The following is a 24230-nucleotide window of genomic DNA, read 5'->3' on the forward strand; positions in this document are numbered from 1 at the left end:
TTGTGGCCTTTCAGTACTTGAAAGCAGTTTATAAGAAAGATGGGGACAGAATTTTTACTAGGGCCTGTAGTGACAGGACAAGAGGTAGTGGTTTCAAACTAAAAGAGGGTAGCTTTAGACTGGATATAAGGAAGTTTTTTATGATGAGTGGTGAAACACTGGAATAGGTTGCCCAGAGAGGCGGTAACTGCCCCATCCCTGGAAACATTCAAAGTCAGGTTGGTCGGGGCTCTGAGCAACCTGATCTAGTTGAAGATGTCCCTGCCCATGGCAGGGGCGGTTGGACTAGATGACCTCTAAAGGTCCCTTCCTTCTTCTATGATTCTGTGATCTTTTGTATGAGGACAGGCGGGATCTTACCAATGTGTATGAACACTTGACGGGAAGGAATGAAGATGAGGGAGCCAGACTTCTCAGTAGTGCCTGCTAGGACAAGAGGCAAAGGACACAAATTAAAAAGAAAGAAAGCCTATCTGAACACAAAAACCCCCTTTTTAACTGTGAGGGTGGTCAGACACTGGAACAGGTTGCCCAGAGAGGTTGTGCATTCTCCACCTGTAGAGATACTCAGAACCTGACTGGACATGGTCCTGGGCAACCTGCTGCAGCTGACACTGCTTGAGCAGCAAGGTTGGACTAGATGATCTCAAGAGGTCCCTTCCAACCTCAACTGTTCTGTCATTCTCTGTGCATCCCTCATGTCCCAGTATATTGCAGTAATCTTCAGCTCGGCATTCTCACAAAAGCTGGTAATGTCGTTCCTTCTGAAGCCTTAACTCTTTTATAGTGATTCTCTCACATGTACATATTGAAAGGCTGAATTTCTTTGCTGTTGTTTGACTCAGAACTAGCAGATAATAGGAGTCCACCTAACATTTCCACTCTGCTGTTATTTATGCCTATTAGTCCAGTTTTATCGTAACATTTGTAAGCCACAGTCTGTGACTCCAAATAGCCACCAATTTCTCAATAACTTTTAAATTGTTCTCAAACACAGGGAAAATAAATCCTTGCATGTCAAGATTCACCAAGGGGATGCAAATGCACTGCCATGTGCTGGAACTGGCAGTCCAGAGTTAAGCTTGCTCATGTAGTGCACAGGGAGAGGTAGACATCGAAGGCTTGGCTAAGCCTGACTCACTCACTGGCCTTTGGTGCAGCGAGTTTATTAACACCCAGTTTTTATATCCGCAGTCAAGTAAGTTGTTTTTTTTTAGATGAGACCTCTACTTGACTTCCCTGTCCACCTACTTCCTCTGGCGTGAGGTTCTGTTACCCAGTGTGTGCTTACTGGGTAAGATGGGGAGACAAGAGATTCTGGGCTGATGCTAGAAGGCCAGCAGGATTTGTGCCTGGATTAAGGAGCACCTTGATTTGGATTTGTACGGATTTGTACTAATTGAGACATGAGGATAGTGGGATTTAAATCAAGGTTTTTGAAGTAGTGTGCTCATGCTCAGTGGAAGACATTCACAGATGCCATGAGATGGTTGACATTCAAACCCTAAAAAGAATTAACAGCTTTATGACATGGAGATACCTTTTTCTCTTTGGCATTCTTACATAGGAACACATTTTTTAAATGAGTTGACTGAAGCATAGCTTTTCTGGTGGAGGATGGACCTGAACCTGCATTTACCACAGTGTTGATATTTTACTGCTGAGCTACTGAGTGAGCGGGGAATCCTGCTCCTCCTTTGAGTGAAACTTCAGTGTATTCAGACCATATTTACCAGACTGGGGGCCACAGGAGAGAGAACTCCCTGTTTTGGTTCAGTTCCCCGCTGTCTCGCCCTTTCTCCTTCAGCAGCTCCTCTGTTCTTTTTCAACAGACAATTGAAGGTACAGGGACCTTGGGCACTGGGGCTTTAAGTGTCTTTATGTGTAAGTGGCAGCTGAGGATGGGTTTTAGGGATGGAAAGCTTTGACTTTTATTGTGTTCTGCAGATTTTAATGGCTTGTAGAGCAAGTCCCACAGGATTTTGCCAACAGAAATGAGTGCTAAAGAAATTTAGGCACCTGTAGTTGGATGGGGTTTTGAGAACACCAGTCACATTTAAGTGTTGGATTTCAGTTGGCATTTGGGTTTTTAGGATCTTGCAAGATTAGTCATTTTTGCCTGCCTGATCCTTCTTCATTAATATAAATTTAAGTTTCACTTGCCTTTCAACAAATGCACCAAGCCTTTTTCTTAGGAAATTTGTAATATACATAGACGCTGTTTATACCACAGTTCTTCAAGTACAGAAAGTTATGCCAGTGGGGTTTTTTTCCAATTGTTTAAAATCTGCACAAGTTAGAGAATTGGTCTAAAAAGAAACCAATTCTTGAAGGTAATTCAATACAGCAAAATAAGAAGTAGTCAGTACTTTAAAAGGAATAGTTAGGTGCACAGGTACAAGATAGGAAACAGCAGACTGGGGAATAATTGTCAACAATCAGTCAGGGATTTATGATGGCTTACAAACTGAATGTGAGTCAATGCTGCAAGATTTCTGCCCTTTCTGTTTTTTCTGTGTGAGCTTTATTAAAATTATGTTACCAGTGGTTAACAGATTCTTGCAGTGCCCGGTATAGCCACTTGCTGGCAGCAAGAGTCTAAAAATGTATTGAAAGAGATTTTCTTAAGATCCAGTATTACTAAGCAACAGCACTATTATATACAAATGTTATACAGAAAAAATATGTTTTAGGTCTGCTGAGGCATCTGATTTTCTTCTGCAGAAGCATTTGAAACAGGCATCAGGAAAAAAACCGAAAAGCTGTTAATTAGTTTAAAAATGGGTACATCTGTTGAAAGTGGCTCAAAGTTATCAGAAAAACAGTAGCAGTGTTACTTTTCCAAGAACAGGTATGGTTTTGTGGTTCTGTACTCAGTGTGGAAGCTCAAATGTGCAGCCTCCAAACATACTCCTAACGTTTTGAACTGAAGCTTGTGAGGCACATATGCTCCATACCTGTGTGGGATCCACATAAACACGTAATCAAAACTCATATATTGTATTTTACTAACTATGCTTTTTATATTATTGTGAATATGTCCACTTTCATTACTTCTGGATGACAGAAATTTTTAATGTCTTTCTTTTAAAGCCCTTAAACATCGTCAGGTCATTGGCAATGGCATAATATCTTTGACTTTATAACAGATTTAGTCTCTCTTACTCTGGATTTTCACTGCTAGGGAAGTCAACAGCTGAAGTGCTCTACTTTTGAAACTGAGATCTCAGTCTAACCCTTGTTAAGAAATTGCATGAGTTCTTAAGAAGGTTTTGAGTCTTGTAGTTTATGCAAAAATTGCAAATAAAATATGTGTGTGTATATATATAGATGACTTCTAAAGCGAATGTTAATTGCATACTTTTTAGAAAGTTGTTCCATTCCTTTTTGTAAACAATTTTTTTTTTAATGTTTAGATTTCACAGAAATTAAGTAATGAAGATCTCTGTCCAGATATAAGCCTCTCTCTGGATGCCCTTCCGGAGGATATAATAATAGTTCCAAAGAAACAGACACCACAAGATATATTTCTGCATGTTTTAGAGGATTGCCAGAGAACATGCATGACCATCATTGACACAGATAACACAGTAAAAGAACATTCCCCTACACATGATACAGATCTTTCACTGTCATCCCCAGGGAAGATTTTCATGGAAGCATTCACTGAACAGAGTATAGAGAGTGGTGAATTTGAAATCAGTGATTTGTTAAGATCCCTCAGTGATTCTGAGAGTCTTAAAATGATAAACCCATTGCCTGACAAGTTAGAGTGTCAGGGTCATGCCTTTTCCATTGATCCATCAGCAGATGAGAGCAGTGATGCCCTGCCAGTACAGCTTGTGACAGCTCTGAACGCCTTGTCAGGATCTGTCATACAACCTGTCCCTCCTGTAGTGCCAAATGAGAGACAGCTTAACATTGAGGGAGAGCCGCTAAATTCAGAACCCAGTATTCCCCAGTTAGATGATGACTGTACACAAATAAAAAACATGATTGAGCCTCAGTTTGCTACAGTTCAGGTGGAAGAAATAAAAACCTTAACAGAATCTAACTTTCAGAGGATACCAAATGAGCAAGTATGTACACAGTTTAATTAATATTTGAAAATTCATGTTTTTCATAAAATATTTTATAGAACATGTTTAATACATTTCAGTTGTTTTTGTTTTAAAAGTCCAGTAGTGTTTTTCTGTTTTGATATATCCATGTTATGAAAATGGCTGAGCTTGATGGGATGGGAAATCCTAGTAAAGTTAATTCAGTGTCTGCTGTGGAAATCTAGAATCAGCATGGGAGTTTTAAAAACTCCTGGTCCCCCTGTACATCTTCTGCGTCTTGCATTCTCTCCATGCTTTGCAAGTATTACAAAAGAAATTATAGCTACGTCTTTCCTGTAGACTAGAAAGATTTCTGACAGTGACTTTTTTACATATATATTTAGAAGTGCATTTATTTTGTTTAGTTCTGCCTATACGAAACTTACTGAAAAAATTGAGGCATAGTTTTATGTTCATGTGCCCCCCTGAAGCAGCCAGTGTGTATCGGTACAACGTATGATCCTTCTTTCTATTTTCTTCTCTTACCCTGTGCTGTTCTCTCCACAATATTATATCCTGTGCTTAAAGGTGATCTGGAATAGGTCATTTAGACTCAACAACACGAATGCAAAAATCTGGAAAGGAACATGAAGTGACGCTAAAGGAACTAAAGCAATGCTATAGACCCTTCCTGTTTAGGTTATAATAAGGGAAAGAGAAGGACACATAGGAGACGTATGTTTATGCTGTAGAGTGCAGTAGACATCCCTTGTAAACCTGGAATCAGCTACTCTGCTCTGTTTTGTCTTTGAATAACCTGGAGCTGTAAATCAATGATCAGCCACATATAACTAGCTGTTTAAGGTGGTTTTACAGCCACTTTGCTTCCCCACAATGGCATAAAGCATCCAAAGACTATGAGTTAATTCTGTCTTTCACTAGTAGTATTAACTGAATAGAACTGTACCTAATAAAATGTACCACAAAGGTAGCTAATTTCAAGGTGCCAAAAGGTCTCTAGGCTGATTGTCTTAGAATCATAGCAATTTACAAAGCTCTTTCAGTGAAGTGTTGATTTCTGAAATTTGTAACACAGCTGTGTGAAGCTTAATGTATAGATTTACTCAGCATTGCAGTTAAGATTGTGAAGCAGGGTCCTGTGGGAATGGGGATCTATAACCTCTTGTCAATTAATAATTGATTTTAGCTTTTTTTGTGCCTCCATCTGCTGTTCTTGAGGGCAGAAAGTAGGGAGGCAATTTAATGAGGGAAAAATCCCAGTTAATTTTTTAGTAACTGTTGTGTTCTAACACTATGTTGGTCACCTTGGTCTTTTCTCATCCTTGTTTCTTCAGAGTATCCTTGTTGTGGTGAAACAAGTACCCAAAAGAGGAGAGCCTGTACTGTCTTGTAGGTGCCATCAGCATGCTGGATAGCCCATTTTTTTAATATATATGGTTCCTTATAAAGCAAGTGGCTTTTTTTTTCTCTTTGAAATGTTTTCTTCTTCTCTAACCCTCCTCCTGTAGCAGATGTGATGCCATGGAAAGTACTGCATTGATAGTTTTGTAATCTGAAATACTTGGTTTTCCCCAACTGCCATGTTAATATGCATCATCTCTTGACACAGAGGGACCATTTCTAGGAATGCAGTTCACTTCTTCATTAGCCTCTCTGCTGAATATGTCAATTAAAAAAATTAATCAGAGAATCCTGTATTTCCATCTGTGTCCCAAGAAAGGACTAACAAGTTCTCCCACACACCATGAAAGAATTTGTATGCATGTGTGCTGAGGATGTGTCCTAAGAGCTTTCAGCATTACTCAAGTGTGTAAGAAGCTAATGAGTACCCAGGTTTCAGCACCTTGAGTGATACTCAGCCGCATGTCACACTGACTTGACTAAAACAGGGAATAAACTCAAGTAACTCAAATTAACTGCCATGTGATGACATATCTTTAGGGTGGGATTTCTCTCCCTTACTGTTAGAGTTAAGCCTTTGGTATACATAAATTATTTAGGTTCCCCTTTGCACAAATTAGGACAAGGTGAATCACCATCATCTCTGAAAGTAGGTGTTCCTCTTCACCAACAGCAGGGGTAACAAGAATGCCTAGTGTCCTCTAGATGCCTTGCTTTTAGAAGGCTGAAGGTAAGTCAAGTGAATCTCATCTGTGGTGGCTGTAGCTCAGGGATGGTATGTCTTTAGAAATAACTTCTCAGCTGAGTGTTACTGAACTCAGGTGAAACATGGTTGTTGATCTTGTGCATGTTTCTAGGCTTGTGCAAGAGTGAGATAAGATAAGCTAACTTGAGACATCTTAAACATCACTTTATTTTTTAGGACAGGAGCTCGTGTCCATAGGAAATGAATGAATCTTTAAGTCATTTCATATGTCTGACCAAACAACTTTCAGATAGTAACAACTTTTGTTCGCTGTCAGCCAGCCTAGATTTTTTTATTTAAGTTGTGATTCTGAGTATCCTAACTCCCTTGGCTAATTCTGCCAGGGGCACATGGTAGGGCATACTACTTTAGGAGTGCCCCTCCTATGGCAGTCTGTCTCTCATATCTGTAGAATTCCAGTTATTTACTTAAGCAACACCTCCATTGTCTGTAAGCACACATATAATTTGTAAGACAATGTTCTCGGAGCTCTTATATATACAGCCCTTGTTTTAACTGCATGCTTACCAGTTGCTTGTAATATTAATTTTTTGTCACAGCCTGTGGGTGGTCAGCAGAGAGAGAAAGAAGTAATTTCAGATTACTGGGCTGCCACCTCTGGTGACAAGCAAACTGGTGAGGGAAGTTCACATTCAGTGGAGGCGGCAGCATGTGCAGAAACAGCCCAGACAACATCAAGGAAAGCGATGCAATTAAGAGAGACCTCAAGAAAGGGCAGAGATCATGTTTCCAGTCATCACAAAATACTAGAAGAGACTCAGCAGAGGATGTCTCACAGTGGCAGTACAACAAGAAACAAAGCTAAGGATTTTGAGTATGACAAAATCGTGCATAATATTCTTAAATTCTTTTTTTTTAAATTAATGTAACAAGTACAATGCATACAGAGTACTCATTCCTCAAGTGAATGATTTAAATTACCAAAAGGTAAAGTTTTTTACCTTTTATTTAGATATCTGGAAGTTAGTTTCTCTCCTGATCTACTCTTTATTCAGTACTACCTGAGTTAGCCTATATACTTCCATGCTATTAAAGACTTCCTTTTAAAATCAAATATATTCACATTCTTAGTTCTACTATAAACATCGATTTATGTAGAGAAGAGAATATTTTTGTTGATTCTAAGCAAATCTCTTGTCAGTAAAATTCAGAAATCTACTTCTAAAGACAAGCAGGATCTAGAAACCAACATATGCCAAGAAATAACTCTAAATGAGGATAGAAAAGCTAAGCAGAGAAGAAGGAGCAAGAGAATCGAAAACAAACTGAGTAAGATATTCTCTGATGTTTATCGTACAGACTATTTTTTTATTTAAACAACTATACTGAATCAAATATAATTTGTAACCTTTCCAATATATTGTGGCATGGATTTATTTTAAAAAGGTGGTTTCAACGTTCATTTTAATAATTAAAATTATTGATAATTTACCTCACTTGTTTAAAGCCTACATATTAGCAACCTAACAGTTGACTTGTTTGCATAAAGTCCTTAAGAATAATGAGAATTTTTTCAGGATGCAACTTTTATCACAGTGTTATATATGAAAAAATTATGGTGTATTCTGAAAAGCAGAAGAAAAGTGTTTTAATGCAGAGTGAAAGTGTAGATCCTGATGTACATTTCTATATCCTTCTGTAGTCTAGTATTCTGTGTGCAATGTCATTCTGAGGGCAGTGCCATCCCCAAGAATTGACCTATACAAAACAGCTTATTCTATTTTGAATGCCTGCTGTTGTTAGCCTGTCTTTTAAATAGAGGATTATAGGCCCTTCACCACCACAGTCACAGAACACTCTTTGAAGTATTTTTCCTTGCAACATACTTTGTCAGAGGGAAGGATTGCCATTTTTCATCCTTTGAAGATGCACGCAGAGAAATTCTTTGCCTCGCAGAGGAAGTGTGTAGGGGAATACAGAATTTCCTCACTTAAGTGCTCACTCCAGCACCTTTAAGATTGGGGTCTTAAAAGGGTTTTTTTTTGTTTAAGCCCACTCAGTCTAGATTTATCTGTGCTCTTACAATCATTTAAACAGCTTACAAAGATTGGAAGTATTTGAACTGTAACAGCTACATTACAGATCTTACAAAATATGAATAATTCTACCTCCTATTAACAAACCTTCTCTTTTGCAGGATTTTAATTATTCCCAGTGGATGCACCGTTCTTATGATATTTAAAGCTGCATGACTAACTGCTCATGTATTTCAAATTAACTTACTAGTTTCCACTCAAAAAACAAGCTGTTGTTTTTTTAGCGTGATTTCTGCAGAAAGAGTTGCCCTGCCTATAGAGGTAGCTTCATGTTAATCCAATCTAGCAAGTTTACCTGCCTTTTGCATCAGACCTAACAATCAAGAGTCTGTGAGTCATCTTAGTTTGGTAATTCACTGAAAAAATGGCCCCACAAGAAGTTTCGGTTTGGATCAGCAAGCATCGCTTGTTTCACACAAGGTCAGACACAAGGAAGGTGCTAGGGAAGACAGGGTGAAAGTGTCAGCAAATAGGTCCTCTTGAAGTAACAAGTTAAATTGGGGTAACATAAAACTGCACCTTGTTCTGTGTATGTCTGTGCAGTTTAATCCCTCCTGAACTGCTTGGCTAGTTTAGACCAGCTTTGACTAGGCACTGCAGTATCTTAAATGATTAAGGTCTTGCAAGGCTGGACAGGATAGAGGAGAGGGACTGCCCATGTGCTCAGCTGAGGGAAGGTCCAGGGTAAACATGTATCCATTAGATTCTGAAAATCTACACAGAGTCAAGAACTTAAGAAGGTTGGGATTAATCTGAGCTCACAGTATATCACCATGCACAAAACAGCAGAGACATCAGGCTTTGTGAGTTACAGCTCTAGGAGAACAATGTGTTTTAAGGTCATACTTAAAATGTCTATTTCTGACACCCAGGTGGATTTGTAGCGCCAGTGAGCCACATCTGCTACAGCTTGAGGAGAGGAGCAGTGTGTATAGCCTGTTGTCCCAAGGTTTTTCATTAGTAGATCAATTAATGGCCTACGCCATGCATTGTGCTTTCCTGGAGGTGATCCTTCTGTCCTTCCCTTCCTCCCTTCCTTCTTCCCTCCCTGTTCTTCAGAAGAGGCAGTAGCCAGGATGCTTTTCTCCACAGTATGAAGGGATGCTGGGATGGCACTGCTGGTGAAGTACAGAACAGCTCACCTGTATATTGGAAATAATTTCACCCAAGCTGAAAACTAATGAGTGCATAATGGGAGATAGCATTTGTTTTGTAAAACAATAAACTAAAAATTTGAAATAGTATCTTTTATGTTTTATTTTTTACATTTAGGCCTCATATTCCCAAGCAACTGTTCACCTTTTGCTCATTGCAGGAATGGCTGAGCTGGTGGTGAAGTAATGGGGAAGAGTAATCTGAGGGAGCTCATCTCAATCACTGTCCTAGTGTAAATACTCCCTGCTCATGAAGCGGAGGTTTTAAAACGTAAATGAGTACACAAGAACTGCTGATAAATTTGACTTTTAAGAAAAAAGAAATTATTGAATAACTGACTAGCTATTGAAACACCCATCTTGTAATGAATTGTAACCTAGAATAGCAGTTTTATCATCCAGTGAGAAACAATGCACTTTGCAAGAATGTCGTTAAAAAGGAAAAAGTCTAAACACACTTTTACAAAGTCATATTCCTGTGTGTTGAACTTCAGTTGGAGTTTGTGTCAGAATTCACTATGGCATCTTTTATTGAATATTATTACTTAATTGGTAATGTGGTTTTTTTGAGATACTCGTTTGTACAAGATTGAATGAGCTTTTTTTCTCCAGAAAGCTTATTTACTAACTGTAAAGCAAAGTGAAGCCAAAATAAGAGAGGAAAGATATTTTCCTGTTCAACACATCTTTTACGTTATTTTTCAGGACAAGAAGCCTTTGGTAGGAATGCTATAAATCCTGTTTGCCCCATTTCACTTTCAACAATCAATAGGAGGAATATTTGTGGTGAGACCTTACTGCACAGAGCTGTTGCTCGTCAAGATGTAGACCTTGTACGTAACATAATAAAAGCTGGTGGAAATGTGAATGTTCAGGATTATGCTGGTAAGTTGCAATTGTATTAAAATACTATTTTCAAAACAAGTATCTGCCCACAACTAATAGAAGTGCATATTGTGAGTTTGTGCAGAGGACAAGACTGTAGGTTTGTGACTACTCAGTACATGATTAAATTTTTATTGGTTTAACTTGGTAATTGTTCATGAGAAAATATATAGACCTATGTATAAAAGTATATTAAAAAAGAAAATTTTGCAAAAAAAGTAAGCACTTAAAAAATTACAAAGTGTTGCAATTAAGTTTATTTAGCCTTAATTCAACAATCCTTTTCATGCTTATCACAAAACAGTCCCTTAATTAAATAATCAATGTAATGGTTTTTTAAAGATTTTTTTTTTTGGTCCATTTCAGTGGCCAACTTGAGACACCAACATTTAGATTTTCCAGTTTAATTTTTCAGAGACTCTGATCTTGCCCCTTGCATCTTCGAGGAAGTTGTAGCGGCATAATTTAGCACTGCTTTGATTTTGTAAATTTGGAAGTACTTGGTGTTTTGCATTTTTACTTTGTCTTGGGCACCAAAGAAAAAGAATGACAAATAGTGGCCAGCTGTGAACGTTTTGATTGAAGGAATTCACCTTATCCAGCTTCATGTGTGATACTCTCTATCAAAGACATTGCCACACCCTAAAGTATCAATTGGTTGTTTCAAATGTCAGACTCTTCCTTATTTTGTAGTTTCCTGTCTCAGCCATTAGGCTCTGATAAACTTCCATAACAAAAGAGAAAATGGTTTCACAGATAGCTGGCTCATTTGGTAGAAAACTTCTATTCATTCTTAGAGTGTTTCCATACTGTGCAGTGCCTAGGATTTCACAGCTGTTCTGTGGAAACAACAACAAAAAAAGCATTCTGCAGTTAAAGGCAATTGCATAATGCAGGCATATAACAGACCAAAATTAAGGTAGAAATTCTCTGTCTTCTGGAATATATTGAGAGATAGATTGGGTCAGCAGCGAATTTAGGACTTTTACAGTATAGGACTCTGGCATCTGAGCTAACAGTGACTCGTAATGTGTGTTAACTTGTGCTAGAGGTAGATGAGATAATATTTTGTTGACGGGTTTCAAAGCCACCTGCTGACAACAGAGAAACGATAGAATGGGTGCAGCAGCAGCCTCTGTGGGCAAGTGTACTAAAGTGCACTGGTTCCAGTTTCTGGCCTCACAGCTGCTTTCTCTTTCTGCCTTTGCACTTTTTGCCAGGCTGCTGTTTCTTCATGCCCCAGACTCTGGCTGCTATTTTTTGGTGCAAAAGGAGCACAACTGCACCAAATGTGTTTTAGTTGAACTCCTTGAAGAGATGAGAGGCTGACCTGGTCCTACTTCTTTCTTTTTTTAGTGAGGGAGGTGTAATCAGAAAGAAGTAGAGTTGCCAGAACTGTGCCATTTTGAAATGCACTTTCATCTCTCTCTGGGAATCATTGTTCTGATGATTATATTCTGTCTCTGTGCCTTTTCTCTTCCTTTAAAGCCCTCCACCAGTGATTATCCATGTCTTAGCCTAGTATTTTTCCTTATTGCTGTGCTATATTACTCTGCTTTGGTACCTTATTGAGTTCTTGGGTTCTTTCGGGTTTTTTTTTCTCCTTTTTTGTTTCCTGGACATCAGCACATAGGATATGGATGGCATGGTAGACATACTGTGTGCTCTCAGTTTGAGTCTTGATTCACAGGGCCTTGAGGGAGCTGAAAAACTGTTGCAATGAAACTTGTGTTTCTCCTTGGTCTGGAGCATGCACAGTGTCTTTGGAGAATCATGTTGCTAAACTCTTATGATTATCAGTTGAACATGTTGCAGGTCCAATTTTTCAGGAGCTTATTAGTGTATCAGATAGAGGATACTTTTTACTGAGGGACAAAACAGTACTTTCCCCTGAGCAAGCCTTCTTTATCCTGCCCTTAACAGATTTCAAGCTTTTGCGGCAGAATATGGAGTTACTAGAATTTCTTAATGAAATAGGGTCTGTAAAACCCAAATAAAATGTTTTACAGATGATACCGTTAAAAAACATTCATCTTGAAGCACTGTCAACATTAGGCAGTGTAGTTAAAACTTAGCTGAGTTCCAAGCATTCAGGAACAAAGCCTAATAGCACAACATTATTGGACAACCTGATGCAGCATGCTCTGCCCATAATAAACCCAATTCTATACAAATATATAATATTCTGGGTTGGGTGGTGTATAAGAAAGCCTGAAGAGTTTCTCTTTCCAATGAAGTTAAGATAATTTTGCTAAATGGGAGCAGAACAGTCTTAATAAGCTTAATTCACATACTAATTGACATATTTAGTATGTGATTTAGGTCCAGACAACCTTCTGATAGTGGGAGATGGTTGAAGAGTAAGGCTGTCCATCAAAATGGTCTTCTGGAGGGCATGCTGGTTTGAGAGCTTACAGATAGGAACCAGATCTTCTGACTTTTTCGCTTACTTTTCTCACCCTATAAAAAACTGTCACATAATGAATGTTTAAGGAGCTGATGCAAGGTTATGCTTAACCCACTTCAAAGACTTACATTCCATCTTTTTTTTTTTTTTTCAACACCTCCTTCATGGAGTAGAATTGTTCTGTGGGTCATGAAGCTCATATCTTGGTTTATTCCATATAGCTGGGAATGGATATGGAATTTCAGTAAGGAGTTTTTACTGCTTTCTTTGGAAACGCAAACCGTTCTTGAATAGTCTTTAAAAACATTTTTGTTTGGCAATAAGATGCCAGGCCCTCATTTTGTCTCTTCTTTCTTACTTACCCTCTCCAGCATGGCTATGTAAGTAAGAGTGCCATGAAAAATTACCTTGTTTGTAAAATAGCATATACCTTTTATTTGGAGATAAATTACTAAGGTGTGGGTGGAATAATTTTTATTCTCTTCTTTCATAACAGAACTATCAAATCTAAAACTAATATTGTTACAGCAGCACCTGGTTCTTCAGTAAGTGCAAATTTTGACAAAAGAATGAGGTCTTTCAACCCTTGTGACTTTTTCATAAACATTTCTTCATACAACTTACTGTGAAATGCATGAGTCTTTACCTTTTCAGTATACTCTCTGAAATATTTATCAAATAAACAACCTAAAACTGACATAAATTTTTATAAATTATTTCACCCAAATGTGAAATACAAGTTTTTCTTTTTCATAGGCTGGACTGCACTACACATAGCAAGTGTGGAAGGCTTTTATGGGATAGCAAATGAGCTTTTGAAAGCAGGAGCTGATGTTAATGCTAGAGGAAATGAACAAATAACACCATTGCAAGATGCAGTTAAAGAAGGCCATTATAAGGTACATTCCAAATTGAACACAAATTATTGTTTAGGAGTAGAAATGATTGTTGTTGGGTCCAGAAGGTCACCATCCCTGGAGGTATCTAAAAGACGTGTAGATATGGCACTTAGGGACATGGTTTAGTGGTGGACTTGGTAGTGTTAGGTTAACAGTTGGACTTGATGATCCCAAAGGTCTTTTCCAACTTAAACAATTCTGTGATTCTATAATCTTTTTATATGTGGCTGGTCTTTTCAGATTATACGTAAATTCAGGAGCTTGCAAGTCCTTTCTGCCCTACTTCTGTTCAAACCATTCCATGCTTTACAAGATTTGTCCAAAAGCAGAAATCAATTGTTTTTCTAACTATTTGGGACAGTGGCTGAAGACTGAGGAGTAGATTGCTACTGTTTAATACTACTTGTTTCACATATTTTATAATCACCTGGAAGAATAATTTATGACCTGAGCAGTCTTACGGAGTTTTAATGACTTTTTTCATGATTTAGTAGACATGCGTGTATGGTGTGCAGCCACAGCCATGCACAGACATTTTTTGTGTATTAACATATAGCATGGAGAGTTATGAAGACAAGGCTTCATATTTTGCATGGTCTTAAACAGAAGGTCAACTGAATAGTCAATGTGAATTAATTACATGTTTTGTTGCCAAATCCTGTGGTTTCATAAGCCTCTGTCTGAATTGTGGATCCTCTTTCACTCTGGCAGTGGTTGCCTCCTCCTGTCTGTGCATGTTTCTAGGGTGACCCAGATGTATGTAGGAGTTCTGCATGTCCCTTTTACCTGCTTGCTGTTTCTTTCTCTAGAAGTGCACATATGCTGCCTAATATTTATTGGTTTCCAAGATTTAATTTTTTTTTTTGTAGGGTGTAATAAGTTTTGTCCCTAAACATTTGCTCTCTTTCTGGTTCACAACTGAGATAAAACTTGATCTGTTTCTCCCCAAGTCTCCCTGGAGCAAAGAGGAAGGGTGGACTTTTGGTTAATAATTTTCTCTGAGACTTGAAAGCCCCAAGCTTGGTTTTCAGCTTGTGCATCACAGACTCTTGAGGGTTCATGAAATATTTCCGAGTTCTGTGAAAGTACCTAAGACACCACCATGTCCATGGTTATGCATGAAGGACTCTGCATCTCCACAAATAATACTTAGGGGTCAGCAACTTGAATGATACTAGAAGAACACTGATCTCAGCTAGGTCACTTGGGGCACACCAACATCGTTCAACACAGACCCGTGTTAAAGTTGTGTGAGCTGGTATATCCAGTGGAACGGTACTACATGGTAGCGCTGGATTTGCTCAAGAGCAATATAGTTGTATCGCTGCAGTGGTCTGTCAGACTTACTTTTTGTTGCTTCTGACTAGCAACAAAGTAGTGATGGTGATTCAGTAATATGACTTTCGGTAACGTGGTATTTGGAGCTGTTTCCTTCAAAGCTACCTTCTCTGCATGAAGTTGTTATTGTAGATTGGAAACACACCTTTTGACTTCTTTATCCCTTTCTGCACCTGCAATATGCAAAATTAATTTCTTATCTCAGAAAAATGGTAAGTATATGAAAGACTTTCTGATAGTAGAGTTAAGAGGGAGAGCATGCAAGTGTGATGTGTAGCTAAAGACCTCATTAAAGAAGAAGAGTTCTCAATATTAACATTAGGTTCAACAAGGCTAAGTTCTGGGTCCTGCACTTGGGTCACAACAACCCCATGCAACGCTACAGGCTTGGGGAAGAGTGGCTCGAAAGCTGCCTGGCAGAAAAGGACCTGGGGGTGTTGGTTGACAGCGGGCTGAACATGAGCCAGCAGTGTGCGCAGGTGGCCAAGAAGGCCAACAGCATCCTGGCTTGTATGAGGAATAGTGTGGCCAGCAGAAGCAGGGAGGTGATTGTTCCCCTGTACTCAGCACTGGTGAGGCTGCACCTTGAATACTGTGTCCAGTTTTGGGCCCCTCAGTACAAGAAGGACATTGAGTTGCTGGGGAGGATCTAGAGAAGGGCAGCGAAGCTGGTGAAGGGTCTGGAGCACAGGCCTTATGAGGAGTGGCTGAGGGAACTGGGGTTGTTTAGCCTGGAGAAGAGGAGGCTGAGGGGAGACCTTATGGCTCTCTACAACTACCTGAAAGGAGGTTGTAGTGAGGTGGGTGTTGGTCTCTTCTCCCATGTAGTTAGCGATAGGACGAGAGGAAATGGGCTCAAGCTGTGTCAGGGCAGGTTTAGGCTGGAAATTAGGAAAAATTTCCTTACGGAAAGAGTGGTCAAGCATTGGAACAGGCTGCCCAGAGAGGTGGTGGAGTCCCCATCCCTGGAAGTGTTCAAAAAACAGGTAGACGTGGCACTTTGGGACATGGTTTAGTGGGCATGGTGGTGTTGGGTTGATGGTTGGACTGATGATCTTAGAGATCCTTTCCAAGCTTAATGATTCCTAGTTTTTACTTTCATTAAAAAATAATCCAGCCACCAAGCCAGGAAACATGAAATTATTACTCTACCCTTAATTGGTTTAGTGGTGGACTTGGTAGTGTTAGGTTAGTGGTTGGACTGCATGATCTTAAAGGTCTTTTCCAACCTAAACGAGTGCATGATTCTGTGATTCATTGAAAAAATTCATAGATTTGGGACAACTTATGAAGCCCAAGAGTGTTTTTGCTGTGGATTAAATCCTTTTTTATTTGCTCTGTTGTTAGGAGAATGTATGAATTGAGAAAACTTCACTAGCAATTTTCTCAGTAGCAATCTGGTTAGAAGTAATGAGGGACTTCAAGGGCATGGGTGAAGGATGTGAGTCAAGCTCACTCTGAAATGATAACAGATGCTGAAGAGACAAAGGCAGAGGTACAAGTAAAACCACATTAGTTCTGGAATAAGATTTCAGGGTTACCCACAGAAAGGAAATCATCAGATTGTAAATTTCCCATGTCTTAAAAAAGTATTCTGCAAAGGTAGATGGAACATTTTGCTAAAGTGATAATTTCTTGAAGAACAACAGAATCAGGCCTTATATTTGTACAGAAATCATGATGTTGGTAAGACTATCCGAGTGGGTTTCACTTGACCAGATGTATGTTGTACATCTGAAATAGTCAGAGCTTCCCTTTGCAGTCACAGGAGTCACAGTAGACCACCTAGAGCACAGTTTATTTTCTCCTAAAATAGGTATCATAAATAGATAAGCTGACTCATACCCTCAAATCACCTGTTATTTTCCACCTATTAAGAGCTGTGGAGGGATGAATCCTACCCTATATTTTGGGACATCTTGGCTTAATGGCATCAGGTTAATAACTGGAATGAATTTAGGAAAATGAAAATAAGAAGACTATACAATAATGATGCATCTAGGGGAATGCATGGAGTATATTAACTAGAATAGAGAGGGATTATTTGTTATAGGCCTTAGATTTGGTTTTAGTTGCTCATATTGTCAAGTACAAGAGAGAGAAGCCGGTGGAAGAAAGGCGTATGGAAAATACTATCAGAAAAGAAACAATCTGAAAAACTTATTTTTGTAGGTGGCAGAGTTATTACTTTGGTATGGAGGTGATCCCTTACTAAAAAATGAGATGGGAAGGTGTGCATTAGAAGAAGATTCTGACCCGTCTATGAGGAAACTGCTTAAAAGCTATGTAGAAAAATCCAGAAGAGAGTCAGTATCAGGTAGGAGAGAATTATTCTTATATATCATCACCACTAAATGGAGACATTCAGAACATCTGTTGCACTATATTTCTTTAATTACTGCTAGTAATTCCATGGGCTTCACTGTCTGATGCCTGAGTCATGGTTAAGTGCTCCTTACCCAGCACTGTTGCTGTACGTTGGCAAAGTATGAAAGACAATAATGTCCAGCTTTTTCTTGGGCTGGAGCTACCTTTAAATTTGAAATGAAGATGTGAAGCACAATAGTTGTTGCCTATCTAAATGTAAGATCAGGCATGGCTGGACTTGCTGATGGTTGAGGTATGGCTTAGTGCTAGGGATCATATTGCAGCCTTTCAGTACTTAAAGGGGCCTTATGAGAAAGACGGGGACAAATTTTTTATCAGGGCCTGTTGTGGCAGGACAAGGAATAACGGATTTAAACTAAAGAAGAATAGATTTAGAATAGACATTAGAAAGAAATTTTTTACAAGGAGGGTGGTCAAGCACTGGGACAGGTTGCCCAGAGTGGTGGTAGATGCCCCATTCCTGGCAGCATTCAAGGTCAGGTTGGACGGGGCTCTGAGCAACCTGCTCTAGTTAAAGCTGTCCCTGCTCACTGCAGGGGGGTTGGGCTAGATGACCTCTAAAGATCCCTTCCAACCCAAAGCATTCTATGATTCTATGATTCTAATAAAAAGCTTATGGCTTGATAATTTTTCTGGATAGCTAAATGTGGTAAGTACTGTTACACACAAGATTGTGGACACAAGATGGTATATGTGTGAAGTGAAGAATTACGATCTCTTTTCAATTCTGGTTTCTTTCTGTCTTTCATTTTCATTTCAGGTGGAGATGATTCAAAGAAAATGTTAAATACGCAAAGTGCAGAGGATACAAACCTGCCCCAGGTACATCTTTACAAAGAATTGTGATGTTAATTTGATGCTGAACTGTTAAGAGCTTGCTAGCAGTCTTCACTAAACTAAAGCAGATGACTATTTCTGAAATGTGTCTCAAAACCAGCACATAATGACTGAAACACAGTGATATTGAGTGTTAATGCCAGTTCTTTGGCAAGCAGTTGCTGATCCTTACTGGTACTTGGGATAAGCTGCAACCTCATGAAGATGCAAGACAGAGGCAATCACTGCCTCTCACGGACAGTGGTTCTTGCTGAGTTTTTGCAAGTTCTGCAGAGATATTTTACAAGCATGGTACATCAGTGCCTCTTTGTACTTGCAGAAATCTGACTGAAACTGCAAGATGTTGCCTGGCTTGTAGCAGTAGGATAGCTCCTTGCCTTTGTGTAGTAGGTTGTGTTGGGTTTCGATAGGAAAGGTTTGGAGAGCCACTGTCTTGCACAGGGGTTGCACAGTTATGCTGTGAGACCTCATTAAGATGCAGGAGCTGGAGCCTCACATGAAGACAAGACATCAAGGTCAGTCACTTGGGTCATAGTTTGTTTGCATATAGCACAACAGCTTTTGGCATTAAAAGCTGTACTCTCCCCCTTTCGTTTTCTCCCCTTTGAACAATGATAACTGGTAGTATCTGAAACATATAATGCAGTGTGTACAGACACTTTATTCTTGCTTCCTAAAGTTTTATGTGATTATAACTGTCCTTGTCACTCACAGTAGCGCAGCCTACAGTGTACTTAGAAATGTTACGCTATAACAGCATCCATGGTGTATAGTCTTAGATTACACTTTAAAACATTAGTTGATTGATGAAGGATATTCTCCAAGTATAAAGTGTTGTAAACATTTAATTGGGAAAACATATTACTGTGGCTGTGTAACTGGTGATTTCAGTAGTTGTGTGAGTCGTTGCAGTATTTATGTTCTTGTTCTATCTCCATATAGAAAGTAATCAAGAGCATAGTTCTAGTTAGTCATTGGCCTTTGGAGCAGTTTGTGAGATTGCTATGAGTTAATTCTGCATGTTTTTGCTGCGTTATTTCCCATTCTTTATAAGTTCCTAGAGTCATTGCAGACAGGTTTGACAGAAATGTGAAACTGTAGCTCTGGTATATGACCACAGAAGCAATGTAGTTTTAATTCTTTAAAGGTGGAGCATTAGTTCAAAACCAGTTCAATTTTCGTAAATAAATAAAAGTGTACAGCACTTCAGTAATATTTATCATTTATTTCACCCATTAATTTTTACACTTTTATACACATATTTCTTAGTTCCTTAGTTTTGTTGTCCTGCTGTCTTAAAAAGCTGCACAAGCAGAGGAAATCAGTTAAGTTTATAATAGCACAGTTTTCTTTTTGTATATAATAAAGCAATTTATCAGAAAATGAAATGAAGTATATGTCCTGTTTTGTAGATAGAATTACATGCAGGTGGCACAGTTCAACGTGGTAATATTAAAGCATCATAGGAAGTTTTGCTGAAAACGAGCAAAGCAGAAAAACAAATTTGGTGAAATATACAAAAAATAAAGTTCTTCAGGATTCTGAAGGCAAAAAACTGAATGAAAAAAAAATACAAGTTCAAAAAAGACAGGCAGATCTGCTATTCTTATAGCAGAGGCTACAGCCAAGAGTAAAACTATTCAGAAATAATGTCTCATGTTAGATGGGCCTCATGTTTAGGTCCACTTACAAACCAAGGAACAGTTAAATTACAGAAAACTTATTTCCCTGATGCTGGCTGAAATGGGGCACACTGTTACTGTTTCTAATTGTAACTGTTGCCTCCCAGCTAATGTTGTAAGGAAAACTGAGCTAAGTCAGAATTGCAACAGGAACATGAATTCAACAGTGGTGGCAGTGAAAATCCATTTAGAGAAGAAGAGGGCAGAACTGGTGGAAGCTCAGCAACTTCTGTTTTAACAGGGGAGATCACCAGTTTGCGTTGCCCCACATCAGTGGTTTCTGGAGAAAAAGTGTCTGCACAGCATTCTCAGACTACTGATTTAACAGAACTTGATTCTCAGTCAATACTTACTTGCTTTGACTTCTTCTCACAATGTATCTGTTTTAAAGTTACAACAGAGAGTCAAGAGTTATGACTGATCAACATAGTCTCAAGCAGAGTCACAGTAGTAGTTTGAGTGACAGGAATCTAAATCCTGACATGAGAATGCCTTCAGAACAAATTATTTCTTTGCAAAACTTGACAAATCAAGTTAAATCTGATGTTGATGGAAATAAAATTAATGGATGGGCTCTAAGTTTAAAACTCTCTGCCTTTGTTTGAACTGATTTCTTTACAGACAGATGAGTCAGAACCAGCATGGGCAAATCTTACGGATTCAAACAGCACGGACACATTGCAACAGGCTATTGTAAATGAGGTGCAAAACATTTCTACTAATATATCTGAAGCTGGGACCAGCTGCACTGAACATACACTTCAGGCAAATGCAGAAACACTGTTAGCACATGAGCTTTTAGCACCTATTAATGGAGAAGGGGTTTCTGGAAGTCCTTATGATTCTACCCGTGGTGTATTACGCACTGCTGAACAAAAGGCTCCACAAACAGAGAAAGGAGGGAGGATCCTGCTTAATGCAGAAGAAAGTGTTGAAGGATGTCACATTGAAACTGAAAATGCCAGTAGTTTAGAGATCAAGCCTATACCTTTACAACTCCATGAAAAGAACACACTTCAAATCAGACGAAAGAGAGAGGATCTTCAGGAGACCAACTCAAAAGCAGATTTGCATTTTGGTGGTAATCCAGACAGCAAGTCTCCTTATTCATTTCAGATTGTGGAAAATATGCATAAAGAAACCTCACAGAAAACAGGTGCTATATTTTGTTTGAAAATAGTTATTTTATGAGGTTGTTTTAAGCATTCTGTATATTTTATTAAAAAACAGCAGCTGGTGGTCTCCAGAGGATGTATTTTGCCATAAATAAATAGCAGACACATGGAATGTGTTGTGGCACAGTCCACTATGCCAGATTAACTAGTTAGTAATTTTTGCTTTGTATTTTTGTGGGCTGTTTTATATCCAAGTCCCTACTGTATTTACGAAAATGTGACAGCAATGGTCATGACAATAATTAGAATTAAATTCTTAAGTACCTTATTTTTTTTAATACCTAAGAATCAATAAAGGTCATATTTTCACAAAAGAATCTTTGAATTGTTTTGGATTCAGTCTCAGTACATTAACATATGGTGAATAGTGGATAAAGGATTTATTATGTTAATGTATTTTCAAAAATTGAATGAGTTACGGCAGGCATTTTTTAACCTATGCTAGGTGGTGATTTTGACATTCATTTTAATATCAGTTATAATTTCTGACATTACTGAATATTATGCCATAAATGCTCTTAAGTTCTTTTGTTAAACCAACAGATGAAGGAGTGTTTGCTGGAGTAAGTGGAACAGAATGCACTGAAAAAAATGGAGAAGAAATAAATGCAAAGACCAACATGCTTTCACAGTTTATGGAAACAAAAGAAGTCCAAACTAAAAGAGTAAGATTAGAGCCTCAGGAGGCAAGCCAAAAGGCAGCCTCATGTTCCAGTAGCAGCAAAAACAAGCTTTCATCCAATCAATCACAATTCAGTCAAGCATCAGAACAGCAAACATCCAAGAAATCAGGTGAAAAGTTAATACTATTTTATAAAAACAGTGGAGCTGTTTTCCAGACATACATGAAGAGGGCTTTTTTAATACATGAGGGAAAGTTTGGAAAAATATATTTGGCATGTTGAGCAAATACTCTAGTGAGTTGCAAATACTTGAAATGTTTCCTGAACATCTGTACTGTCTTTTACAGAATGCACATAACTTAAGTCTGTTTTGATTATGTTACCTTCATTGGTCTTTCAGCATTGTGGTTGAGGAGATGCAGGATCATAACTGAGAGCTTAAAGTAACATTAAATTGACTCTTAGTTAACTGTTACATAAACGACAGTTTAAAATAACACTAAATTGGTCTTCAGTTAACTATTTTACGTGTCACAGACCAAAGGAGAAAACCTGGCTCTCTGTATATTTGGCACAAATATATCCACTTATATTTTATAGACTATATCCTCATCAGACACAAATCAGCATAGGCTCTGATGGTACTGGTGCATTTGGTTTTAGCTGTAGTACAGAAACAAACCTACTTATATGAGGACAAGGATCTAGCATCCTTCAGTAGTTATATTCTCTTCTGCATGCAGATACAGCTTTCTGTTTAGCATTTTCATCCCATGTCTAACATTTGCATTTATCTTGTCGCCTCACCATCACAGTAGAGCCCTGGTCCAACTGATTACTCATCATAACTCCCAAGTATTTTTTGCTTACTGCTTTTTTCATAAAGCTGGCAGTCATCTTGTGTACTTTGGTTCTTTCTGGAACCAGAGAGCCATAGGACTCAAGACTTACTAAAACCAAAACCTGTATTTCTCATGGGTTCCCTCCTCTCTTAAAACTTTTAAATGTAATATATCTGGACTGCTGATTCAAAAATGTTTATCCTCATATCATCTGGCATTCTCCTTCTGTTGAAATGAAAAGGACTGTGTCATTAGATGATAGGAATTTCTTCTGTAGCTTTGCCTTGATACGGAATAGAGGATTTGTCTTTTCTGATTATCATAGACAATTCTGTGATTTCTCTCTAGTAATTAAAAGTTTGGGAATTAGTTTTTCTGGTTTTGATAGATTTTAAAATACTGCCTTCCTAGGACCTTAGCTGTCTGTGACTATCTCCTTGTATTCTTTTGTTTTCCACAGCAGTTTTCTACAACTCCTTATTTATATTTGCTACCATTCACTTCCCATTTTTTGATTTCTCATTTACTGTTGCTCTCTAATTCCCTTCCTAAGCCAGGTTAGTTTTTGAATCAGTGCAGCTTTTATTCTGGAGTGTCGGATATGTTGTGAAGTACTTCATAGCCATTATTCATATTTCTCTGATGACATTTTTTCTTCAAACTGTTTTTTATTTATAATTGTTTCCAGCTTTGTGAAACTTTCCCTTTCAAATAACTACTGTGTCAGTGTAAATGTATGCTTTGTATATACATACATAGGAAAAGGTGTTTATTATATAGAGAGATTTATAGAAGTGTGTATGAATGCATGTGTGTTTGTGTGTGGGTATAACATTTGATTTATTTTTTTAAGAGTGTGCAGCAAAAAAATTTAGTTTCTTCCTTGGAGTGCAGTTACGTGTTGCTGGGGTCTATTGGTCAAACTTTGGTTGTGTTTGAGTAGGTTGTAAATGAATGCTAGCATTAAGTATACCATATATATTTTGAAAATCAGTTTGATTCATGCTCCTACATCCATTAAATGCTTTTAAAACCAGCATACATAACAGCATGTGTACTTAAAATCATATGTATAACAAATACACATGCCTGCCTGTATACACACGCACAATATGGGTTCACGAAAGGCAGGTCCTGCTTGACCAACCTGATCTCCTTCTATGACCTGGTGACCCGCCTGGTAGATGATGGAAAGGCTGTGGATGTCATCTACCTGGACTTTAGCAAAGCTTTTGACACCGTCTCGCATAATATCCTCCTCGGGAAGCTGGCAGCTCACGGCTTGGACAGGCATACTCTTTGCTGGGTAAAGAACTGGTTGGGTGGCCGAGCCCAGAGAGTTGTGGTAAATGGTGTTAAATCCAGTTGGCAGCCAGTCACGAGCGGTGTTCCCCAGGGCTCTGTTTTAGGGCCAGTCTTGTTTAATATCTTTATCAATGATCTGGATGAGGGGATCGAGTGTGCCCTCAGTAAGTTTGCAGATGACACCAAAGTAGGTGGGAGTGTCGATCTGCTGGAGGGTAGGATGGCCCTGCAGAGGGACCTGGACAGGCTGGATTGATGGGCCGTGGCCAACTGTATGAGGTTCAACAAGGCCAAGTGCCGGCTCCTGCACTTCGGTCACAACAAGCCCATGCAGCGCTACAGGCTTGGGGAAGAGTAGCTGGAAAGCTGCCTGGCTGAAAAGGACCTGGGGGTGTTGGTAGATAGCCGGCTGAACATGAGCCAGCAGTGTG

At 38.7% G+C, this 24230-nt stretch overlaps 1 protein-coding gene across 1 annotated transcript in view; it reads left to right on the forward strand.

Annotated features, from left to right (window-relative positions):
• ANKRD31 (ankyrin repeat domain 31) overlaps positions 1–24230 on the forward strand; it is a 68252-nt gene that overhangs the window by 12005 nt on the left and 32017 nt on the right. The window contains exons 7-16 of the mRNA XM_075726433.1: positions 3426–4079; positions 6768–7042; positions 7370–7497; positions 10124–10303; positions 13467–13609; positions 17120–17264; positions 18096–18157; positions 19589–19600; positions 20476–21010; positions 21573–21821. Of these exons, the coding sequence (XP_075582548.1) occupies positions 3426–4079; positions 6768–7042; positions 7370–7497; positions 10124–10303; positions 13467–13609; positions 17120–17264; positions 18096–18157; positions 19589–19600; positions 20476–21010; positions 21573–21821 (2383 nt within the window). The remainder of the gene's footprint in view (positions 1–3425; positions 4080–6767; positions 7043–7369; positions 7498–10123; positions 10304–13466; positions 13610–17119; positions 17265–18095; positions 18158–19588; positions 19601–20475; positions 21011–21572; positions 21822–24230) is intronic.

Source organism: Pelecanus crispus, chromosome Z, assembly GCF_030463565.1.
Source record: "Pelecanus crispus isolate bPelCri1 chromosome Z, bPelCri1.pri, whole genome shotgun sequence".
Classification (NCBI taxonomy): Eukaryota; Metazoa; Chordata; class Aves; order Pelecaniformes; family Pelecanidae; genus Pelecanus; species Pelecanus crispus.